At 47.0% G+C, this 11,059-nt stretch overlaps 1 protein-coding gene across 1 annotated transcript in view; it reads left to right on the top strand.

The window, feature by feature from the left end:
- The first annotated feature begins 252 nt into the window (after positions 1 to 252).
- Positions 253 to 11,059, top strand: part of LOC146209985 (transmembrane protein 43-like) — a 98,215-nt gene continuing 87,408 nt past the window's right edge. The window contains exon 1 of the mRNA XM_084605855.1: positions 253 to 369. Coding sequence (XP_084461981.1) covers positions 253 to 369 — 117 coding nt within the window. The remainder of the gene's footprint in view (positions 370 to 11,059) is intronic.

Genomic DNA, 11,059 nt, shown 5'->3' with positions numbered 1-11,059 from the left:
TTTTGCATATGATTTGTCTTGTCATAGATTAGCCAACTGTGGGATGTCCCAGCGATCCGTCCAGGGAAAATCGCCCTTCCTTCTTACCTTTTCCCCCGAAACTGCTGTATTCATTCTTCACTGACAGTGGCTCACAGCTGTAGTCAAATTGCAAGTAGCCTGAAATGTGAAGCTTGGATTGATTGGCTCTTTGTGTGGCTGCTTGAGGGTGAATGAGAGTGAAGGCAGTGTATTCCTTCAATTGTGCAGGAGATGGACTCTGCGGAGATACTGGAAGACATTGAGCCATCGCATTACAGCGTGCTCTTTACATACGCTATCGGCGTCTCGCTTGTGACTGCAGCCGTCTGCCTCCTGCTGTGGAATGAGGTACGTATGGCTGGCTCATGGTAACTCAGTCTACACAAGCAGGTCAAGTTTCAACGTTAATTTTGTCAATCATGGGGGGGTTTCCAATTTATTTAGCAACTGTGTAACATACTCATTTTGTCCGTTTTGAATGTAGTACAGTGTTTTTGTTTTATCGCTGTATAAATAGCTCTGAACAAGGACGGCATGAATGCTGCGGACTGTGTTGTTTGTCCTCTTTCATGCGGGGTATAGTATATGCAAGTGAAAGAGAAGCATGGAATGGCATCAGAAAATTGCAGGACATTTGAATGTTTGCGTTGTTATGGCAACGAATCAATCTTTTGCAGGCATGTTCTATTTTTCTTGTTCTTGGTCTTGTAAAGTCAGGTCACAAGAAATGGATCCGAGCTTGCCCAGTACTGCAGGGATAATTTGAAGTGATCTTGTTTTGAAAGATTGCTTACAGCAGCGACTGCAGAAGCCTTTTTTTGTATGCGCTACTTATTGTGTCCTTGCCATAGCCATGGCAGCCACACTCAAGTGGCAACCCTCATCATAACTTTCTTACCCTCTCTTTCCCTCAGAAGGGAAGGTGTTCCACTTTCATGGTCATCAAAGCACACACTTATAGCATCCTCGGTCACCCTGCATTGGGTGCGTCCCGAAACCAGTGTCGTCATCAAGGACACGATGCACCCTTGCAGGGACTAGAGTTACTAGTATCTAGGCTTTCCCAGAGTTGTGTGAGGGTGCCGCATGAGCAACAAAGGTATGTAATGAAGCCATATGTCGTTTTTGCAGGAGCCAAGTGCTAATTGAAATAAGTCACCTTCTCTACAGGTTTCACGCAGGCCGTCCCCACAAGGGCAATACAGCCAGAGTTCCCATCTGGTTGGCTTTACGGTGGTACAAGGTTGCTTGGCGGTGAAAGAAAAGAAACTCTGGCAAAGCCTATATATTAACTCTGCATGCAGCTACACCTTTCGTTTGGAGCATGCGCTTCATTGTCAGCAATCACGAGTCAGGGGGCAATTGTTAGTTGAGTTCACTGAATGCAATAACTTACGAATCATGAATACCTTCTTCAGCAAGTGAAAGAACTGAAAATGGACATGGAAAAGTCCTAACGGGGAGACTAAGAATGAAATTGACTTTATACTGTGTTTTAAACCTGGTATTGTGCAGGATGTTGAGGTACCGTATTTTCAGGTTTATAAAATACACCCCTCATAATTAGAGGCTTTCAACAAAAAATTTTTAAGGTTAGGACTTATGCTTGCTCGACCATAGCATGCTATGTGCCTGAAAGAAAATTGGTTACATGCACGTACGAATGATGAAAACAGAGGTAACACATTCGCGAAAAGCTCTCACTCGCTGAGAGCAGACACTATTTATTATTACTCAAAGCCTTCAAAGGCTTTATTGTGGTATGCGGTTGCCACTTTCTTACGACAGTGCTCAGGCGTCCTCTTAGTGCTCGTAATCACTGTGCTGATTGTCACTGCGCGTGTGTGTTCTGATGCACGCAGTAAAACACATGCTGGAAGGAGAAACCACACATGCAATAGCCACCAAAGAATTTTGTATATCGTAACTGGAAAACAGAGCCGTCTCGATCTAGCTTGTCTTGGCAGCGCGGAAAGGGCAAAGAACATGGAAGTTGCCACCTTTTCGCATTCTATCAGTGAGACGGCGGTCAATTCTAGAACACAATAAAGTCTGTAAATATTGTAATCACATGCATTGCTACCATTACCATTTCACGATAAAGTTCGCCTATGAACATTGTGCAAAACTGAAAAAAAAATTCACATAAGACGCACCATTGTATGCGATGCACTACCAAAAATTTTGTGAATAAAACATGTCTTATACACCAGAAAATATGGTAATCGGAACAGTGCAATGGAGTGACCAGAGCAAAGCGAGGTCTCAAATTAATCTGGATCTGGACTTGAAGAAGGAACGGAACATTTTGGTGAGGATGAAGTCCATCAACAAATTAGCGGTAAGGGAAAAAGTAGATGAATTCAGGCTCTCGATGAAAAATAGATATTCAGAGCTAACCGTGGAAAAAGAAATAGGATGCATAAAAAGGACGATCACTTTAGATGAAAACACAGGACAGGCGCAGAATTCAACTAAATTTTATTGAAAACATATTTGCATACATCGTCCTCACACAGGCGCAATGATGGATCAGAAGCAGTGACAAAGGCAACAGATAAAGATCTTTAAACAGTGGCGTCAAGAAAATTCCCTTAGGTACCTTTTCTTGCAGTCATCGTCGCTAGGAGCGGCGAACAAAGATGTCTTAGGAGTGCCCGGGTAGTAACCGCTCCGAAAGGCTGGCGCAAAGCAATGAGTGCCCATCTTCCTCTTCGTCATCATGCCACTCAGTGCGGACTACATAACACTACAATCAGACCGACAGCACACAAGAGACGATGCATTAATGTGAAAGCATTACTTCACTATGATCACAGATTTCTGTCCACAGACCGCGTCCGCAGGCCGCGTATGCTGGCCGAGTGCGCAAGCAGGCCGCGTCCGCAGGGGAATTTCCCTTAGGTATAGATTGATAGAAGTATCACTAATGCAATCCGCCCCCATTTTCCTGATATGGTCAGCCACCAAGTTCTCTTGCCCTCACTTACACAAGTTGATAATTTGTGCTTTGCTAACTAAGGGCCTGCAAGAATGGCCAGAAAAGTGCTTAGGTAGATTAGCACCCCCGTTATTAGCAAGTGATCTTTTGTGCTCCCCAAGCCCTACATTACTACAGTGATCAGTTTTCCCTATGTAGACTTTGTCACAACAGAAGGGTATTTTGTAAACACTGCCGACTCGGTAGTCAACATATGGCTTGGTGTGATTCACCCCACAGCTGTTTCTGGTCCTATTGGCACTCTTTGTTGAAATTTTTGCACATAGGCCCTTCAGTTTTCGGGGTGCCGAAAACACCAGTGGCACACTGTGTTTGTTTGCCACTTTGTTTAAATTGTGAGAGATTTTGTGGACATACGGAGGAACCACAGGCCTCACTACTTGATCAGTTTCTGCGATAAGGTTCTCCGAAGCTATCGACTGTTTTCTTTCTGCGACCAACATTATTATCGTATCAGGAAAACAGGCAGCTTTCAGCGTGCTTTTCAAAGGAAGCCTGCATGACATGATTTGTTCAGTGCACTGACAAGCACCTGCTTTGCAGTGTCCCTTTTAACTAATTCCTGTCCTGTCCTGTGCTCTGCTCTAAAGTCCCTTTTGTGCATCCTATTTCTTTATCCAGTATGAACCAACTTGCCCAACAGCAAGTTCTAACTTGAAGCCCGGCGTGGCGAAAAAGCACAAGGATTGTAGATAGGCGAAGGAGATGGCTGTCAAATGTAGAGGAGATAACAATTACGTCGTCAAGATAACAGAAACAAGTGGTCCATTTGAAGCCTCTAAGCAAAGAGTCCATCATGCGTTCGAAGGTTGCTGGGGCATTGCAAAGGCCAAAAGGCATTACTTTAAATTAGTAGTGGCCATCAGGGGTGATGAACGCTGTTTTTTCACGGTCTCTCTCGTCGACCAAGATCTGCCAGTAGCCGCAACGAAGGTCGATGGAAGAAAAGTAGCTGGCTCCATGCAAACTATCAAGCACATCGTTGATACGTGAAAGAGGACAGACATCCTTTTTTGGTTATCTTATTCAAATGGCGGTAGTCAACGCAGAATCTCCAACTGTTATCTTCTTGACCAACATGACAGGCGATGCCCAGGAGCTACTGGAAGGCTCGATTACGTCGTTCGCTAACATCTTCTCGACCTCCGTTTGAATGACGTGTCGCTCGGCAAGCGAAACATGATAGGGCCACCCACGACCTACTGTATAATGGGCGACCTGCGCATCCCGCCACTCTCTACGGGAGCGCGCGGCCGAAGAAATACCACGTGACCGCTGAGTAGGGACCGAAACAGCCGGTAGATGCCGCCAAAGCTCACCCCCAGAGCAGCGTTTCACGCGCTCCGGCTGTGCCTGCAAGCGAGCGGCGCAGAGTTCCGCGGGAGGATTTGTGGAACCATTATTTCTCATGAGCGATAGCTGCGGCAAGATAAAGGCGTGGGCCAGTGATATGAGAGTGGCAATATTCGGAGTAAGAGCCCCGGAAACATCTTCGAAGCAGCCGTCGTCGTCCTTTCGACGTTTCTTCAGTTGGTGTGCGTATAGTAGCCCAGTTGGAGCAGACTGTCAGTCTCCCTCCCGTGCACGTTCGTTCCTCCGTATTTGATATCTGCGCAGGCAGACTGTGCAATTAAATATTTGCCGAATATGCGTGCTCGGCGTTTCCCCCTTCCGTTTCTCGTCATGCGCATAATAAGCTTGTGAACACAAATTGTAGTGAAAATTAACGGCGGCGCAACACACTAGACAAGAAAACGAAAGAAAAAAATGCCCACGATTATGTTACTTCCTAATGCGAAATTTGAGCGCAGCTCATCAGCTGTTTCATCTTTTCGATAAATTGAGGCAAAACGAAGAGGCGTCCGTGTGCTGTGCGATGTCAGGGCACGTTAAAGATCCCCAGGGGGTCGAAATTACTCCGTAGCCCTCCACTACGGCTCCCCTTTCTGTCTTTCCACTTTCACTCCCACCTTCCTCCCTTCTCTTACGGCGCGGTTCAGGTGTCCACAGAGCAGATGTGACAAATACCGCGCCTTTCCTTTCCCGTGAACCAATAGAGAAAAAAAAGAGGCAAGGATTTCGAGCAAGGCACATAAGCACAATTACATACTTCTTTTTTTTTTTAATTTTTCACACGTATTCCTTCAAGAAACACTCCACTAACAGTTCTTGGCTGTCATGAAAGAAGCTTTGTGGTCCGAGAAATGAAGAGAGCAATTGAGTTATCGGGAGGTTGCGGGAGGCAGCGCGTGGGTCCATAGGAACGTTGCGCAACGAACAGATAGCAGCGACTCGCTGACGCCGCTAGCGAGTGAAGCGAGCCTGGAAGCGAGTGAGAACGGGATGCACGCACCGTGATCCGCCGCTGTACGGTTGCTTTCTGCGGATGAAGGATGCGAGCGTTATTGTATCCCCCTCCGGACCGGTCTTCTCGGTGCGCCCGCATACTTGCGGAGCGGGTCGGCGTTTCCGCAACCGGAGAGCACCCTCGCCTCCACTCAGGAAGAGGGGGGGGGGTCCTCCTCTTTCTGCATGGCGGCGACGGTGTTCTACGCAGCACATTGTGTTGACTAGCTAGCGACGTCAGTCAGTCGCTGCTAGCGTTGCCTCCGGCCACCCCCTTTTTTTTTTCCTCGTGTGCTCCGGTAGCTGCGCGCGCTCCTGCCCCCATCATTCGCCGCTGAGTGTACCCCCCCCCCCCCCCGCCTTCTCCTGTGAGGCTCCGGTGGCCAAAGCGCCGGCTCGAACGGGGGGGCTGAAAGGGGGGCGGAACTGGTTACGAGGCCGACGCCGACGACGCCGCGAAACCCAGGAACGGCCGCCAAAGAGCTGCGCTCTAAAAAACGAGAAAACAATCGTAGCAAAAACAGAGTCAAAAAGGTGAAGCAAAAGCAGTCAGAAGCCTAAAAAACCCCAAACCGACAACAAAAGACGAACGTAGAAAATGGACGATCGATCGTAGCAAGTCAAACAAAAAAAGCAAAAGCAGTCAGAAACCTAAACCAACAAGAACACTCGTAGCTCAAGCAGAGTCAAACAAATGAAGCAAAGCAGTCAGAAAACCTAAAAAAAGAAAACAATCGTAGCAAAAGCAATATAGTCAAAAAGGGAAGCAAAAGCAGTCAGAAACCTAAACACAACAACAAAAACGATCGTAGCAAAACCAGAGTCAAACAAAAGAAGCAAAATCAATCAAACCTAAACAATAACAAGACGCTCGTAGCAAAGGCAGAGTCAAACGAACGAAGAAATGAATTAACAGCACACCTAACCACATAACGTCACATTATATACTGACCGACTTTTAAGCCCTGAATTTTTTAGCGACCTAGCTTCTGTTGTTTGGTTAGGTGTCGTTTGACTCTGCCTTTGCTACGAGCGTCTTTTGCTATTGTTGTTTTAGGTTTGACCGATTTTGCGTCTTTTGTTTGATTCTGCTTTTGCTAAGATCATGTTTTTTTGTTGGTTTAGATTTCTGACTGCTTTTGCTTCTTTTGTTTGACTTTGCTTTTGCTACGTTCATCTTTTGTTGTTGGTTTAGGTTTTTGTAGGTTTCTGACTGCTTTTGCTTCACCTTTTTTACTCTGCTTTTGCTACATGTTTTCTCGGGTATTTTTTTTTTTTTTTTCGTTTTTTAGGGTCTGGACTGGTTTGCTTCTCATGTCTTGCTTTGCTGTTGCTACGAATGGTCCACACTGATTTTTCTAAGAGTCGGCCTGCCTTCCGTTTCGATTTTTTTTTTCCGTTTCGATTAGTTTATCTGCTTGGGTTAGAAATATCTTGTCTGGTATCCTGATATTGCCGCCTGGCTTCCTCGTGTTGGGTTCTCAGCGGTTATTTGGCGATAAGTGTCATGCTTGAGCTGCACATATAAATATGCCACTTTTCCATTCGCAAAATTGTTGGTTCTCCTGCTTAAAATGCAGGCTACACACCATGCTCCTGTCGCTTGGAATCCAGGGCTGTTTCCCTGACACTGAAAAGCAAGTAGGGCCATAACAGAAATGTACTTTGTGGACATCACTGAAGGCAACGGAAACTCTACTTTTACAGCATCAGCTGATGATCGCAACCCTTTCCTTCTAAAATGATCTCGCTATCACAACGGACGCCGTCGCCCGGAATGCTCAAATAAGGCGATCTTATAAGCATGTTTAAAAACTGGTGCAGCTTCATAGCTTAAGTTTGGCTTGCCGCGAGATGTTCTTGAGGCACTGATTTCGTACCTCTGTAAGGTCCCTGTCGATGTTCGCCCGCTCGACTTGCAGTGCGGCACGCAACAGTAGACCATAGTGCGCGTAATGATGCCGCAAACGCGTAGGCATCCGCCGCCACCCACAGGCACAGGGCACGTCAAAACTGCCCCCGGTTAAGTTATTTAGTGCCTACTTAAAATAAACTCGCCGGCACCGAGTTTTGCGGTCGCTCCAGCCCGTATGTCGACGGCCCACACGTGTTCAATCTTCGCGCTCCGTAGTTGGTCGACGCGTCTCGTCGTGGGGGTGAGTTACAGCGCCACTCTCAACAGTGACGTTTTAGAGAACTAAAAAAAACAGCACAAGCAAAAGCAAACCTCCGGCGCTGGGGAGGCGGCGCATGCGCAGGTCGCCCATTATACAGTAGGTCGTGGGGCCACCTGTGTATAGGGCTGGCGTCACTGGTGTCAATGCGGTGGTTGACAACTGTAGTTTGGCCCAAAGGGCAGGTACTAAGGTCAAAAAGGTCACTGTAAGTGAGCAAAAGCTTGTGTAACTCAGCGGCGAATTCAGGTTGGAGATAGCTGCAATCATGCTGGTAAGAGAATCAGGGTGTGATGTGGAGGACGAGGGAGTGGTTGCAGGGGCGGCAGTTGGATTATCTGTAGTGAGAGTTGAAATTGCACAATCGGTCATTGGGGACAATGCGGCTAGTGAAATTCCCTTGGGCAGAACTTGAGTAGACAAGCTGAAATTAAGGACAGGGAGAGTGGTGCGACTCTGGGATATGTGCACAATTAGATGAGGAAGGGTGACGTGCCACTGCAGCAGGATATCAGTAATGGGGCATGCGAGATAGTCGCCGTCTGGGACAGGTGGGAATGGCAACATAGGGATGTAAACGGCAGTTTCAGGAGGCAGGCGGCAGAACTGTGCTGATCGAAGGCGGGTTGAGCAGGAGGGGTCTTCAGAGCAAAGTGGAAGGTCCAAGCGAAGTAGACCGGTAGAGCAGTCAATGAGGGTAGAGTGAGCTGTTAGAAAGCCAATGCCAAGGATAACATAGGAGGGGGGGTGGGGGGGCATTCGTGTAGGACAGTGAACAACACTGGGGCATTACGGCCAGCAATGGTGGCTCGCACTGTACACATGCCAACCACTGCAGCAGGGATACCATTTGCAACGCGAACTGTGGACGTGATGGCTGGCGTAAGAACTTTCTTTAGGCGACGGCGAAATGAGGAGCTGAGAACGAAGAGTTGGGCTCCTGAGTCAATGAGAGCAGAAACGGGAACTCCATCTACAAGGACGTCGATACGGTTATTTTGTAAGGCAGGGGTCAGCAGAGGTTTTTCGGTCTGGGTCATAAATGCAGTATCACTTCCGGGAGCTACATTGGCTAGTGTTCCGGTAACTGGCCAGAATAGGAAGGTGACGAACTGCGGCGAAGATCAGGAGAACGCGAACGTTGTGCTTGCTAGGAGGTTAACGGTTGGCAGTACGGGAAATGTGGCCAACGCGAGAACAAGTAAAACAAACAGGTGCTGCGGCCGTAGAGGTAGCATTGTTTGTAGTCATTGCGGTTGTACCAATGTGGCGGCCGCTACGCAGATCCAGCTTGTCACAGGGGATCGAACGGATTCACCTCCACCAAGAGATGTTACGGGGAAGATATTTAGTCCGATAGCTGTCCACACAACTAACGTCAAAGGCAGCACCGATCTCACCACCCTCAGCGTCGTCTTCGAGCCTGTCTCACTTTATCATCCTGTGCACGAGCAGTGAATACCGCTAAGTAACAATATCAATGGAAAACTTATGTTGAGTATAATTACACTAACATTATTGTAGGTACTTTTATGAGATTTTATGCTGACCTGCAATGCCTTTTAGACCGCACTCCATCATCAGACTTCCTTTTTTCTCATAGGAGACTGGAATGCTAAGGTGGGGAGCGAAGAAATATCCGGAATTACAGGCAAGTTCGGTGATGTGATTTACTGGAGAAGGTAATGGCAACTCACTCCAGTATTTCCTGCCAAGAAAACCCAATGGCCAGTCACAATACCATGAATGATATGGCGCCGGAAGATGAGCCTCCCAGGTTGGAAGGCGTCCCACATGTTACTGGGGATGAACAAAGGGCGATTCCTAGTAGCTCCAGGACGAATGAAGCGGCTGGGCTAAAGCCAAAAGGACGCTCAGTTGTGGATGTGTCGGGAAGCGACCGGAAAGTCCGATGTTGCAAGGAGATATATCACATAGCAACATGGAATGTAAGATCTATAACGCAAGGTAAACTGGATGTCGTCAAGCGAGAAATGGACAGATTGAACATTGATATCTTGGGTATCAGCGAGCTCAAGTGGACCGGAATGGGAGAATTTAACTCCGGCGACCATTATGTCTTTTATTGTGGGCACGAATCCAAGAGAAGGAATGGGGTCGCTCTCATAGTAAACAGAAGAATGGGCAAAGCATTGCTAGGGTACAACCCCAAAAACAACCGAATGATTTCACTTCGGATCCAAGGTCACCCTTTCAACATAACAGTTATCCAAGTCTATGCACCAACCACTACTGCTGAAGAAGCTGACGTTGAGAGATTTTATGCAGACCTACAATGCCTTTTAGACCGCACCCCATCATCAGACGTCGTTTTTCTCATAGGAGACTGGAATGCTAAGGTCGGGAGTGAAGAAATATCAGGAATTGTAGGCAAGTTCGGTCTTGGCGAGCCAAATGAAGCTGGGCAGAGGCTAGTAGAGTTTTGTCAAGAAAACGACCTGACCATAGCGAATACTCATTTTCAGCAGCACAAGAGGCTCCTGTACACATGGACTTCCCCGGACGGTCTGTACAGGAATCAGATTGATTATATTTTTTGCCGGCAGAGATGGAGAAGCGCTATACAAGCAGTAAAAACAAGGCCTGGCGCCGATTGTGGCACCGATCATCAGCTTCTTATTGCCAAATTTAAGCTTCAATTGAGGAAAACGCAGAAAACTAGAAGGCCTTTCTGGTATGATCTGGATCAAATTCCATCAGAATATGCTGTGGAAGTGAGGAATCGATTTCAAGAATTATATTCAGAAGACAAAAAATCTGAAGAGATGTGGACTGATGTTCGTGATATAATACAAGAAGTTGCTACTAAGGTAGCTCCAAAGCAAAAGAAATGCAAGAAAGCAAACCGGTTATCTGAAGAGGCTTTGCAAAAAGCTGAGGAAACGAGGATGGCAAAAGTTATGGGGTAAAGAGAAAGATACAAGGTTCTCAATGTGGATTTTCAGATAATAGCAAGGAGAGATAAGAATGCCTTCCTGAACATACGGTGCCAAGCAGTTGAGGAACAACAACCAATTGAGGAACACAAGAGCTCTGTATAAGACAATCAAAGATATCAAAGGAAGCTTCTGTGCTAAACTAGGTGTGATAAAGGATAAATGATCCAGGGACCTCACTGAAGCCTTGGAGATAAAGAAGAGGTGGCAGGAATACACAGAACTGTACAAGAAGGACCCGGATGTGCAAACCCAACATAAGACGGTGGTGATTACTGATCTCGAGCCGGGCATCCTGAAGGGTGAAGTGGAACAAAGCTAGTGGAATTGATGGCATTCCGGCTGAGTTGCTTCAAAACCTCAACCATGACGCTGTTAACGTTCTGTATACATTACGTCAGCAAATTTGGACAACCCTGCAGTGGCCACAGGATTGGAGGAGGTCAGTTTACATCCCCATTCCAAAGAAAGGCAGTGCCAAAGATTGTTCCATCTACCGCATGATCGCGCTTATTTTGCATGCTAGCAAGGTGATGTTGAAAATTCTCCCAAGGTAGGCT

The sequence above is a fragment of the Amblyomma maculatum genome, chromosome 1 (genome assembly GCF_055883805.1).
Source record: "Amblyomma maculatum isolate TAMU_Amacu chromosome 1, ASM5588380v1, whole genome shotgun sequence".
NCBI classification, from domain to species: Eukaryota; Metazoa; Arthropoda; class Arachnida; order Ixodida; family Ixodidae; genus Amblyomma; species Amblyomma maculatum.
This window is presented reverse-complemented; position numbering and strand designations above follow the sequence as displayed.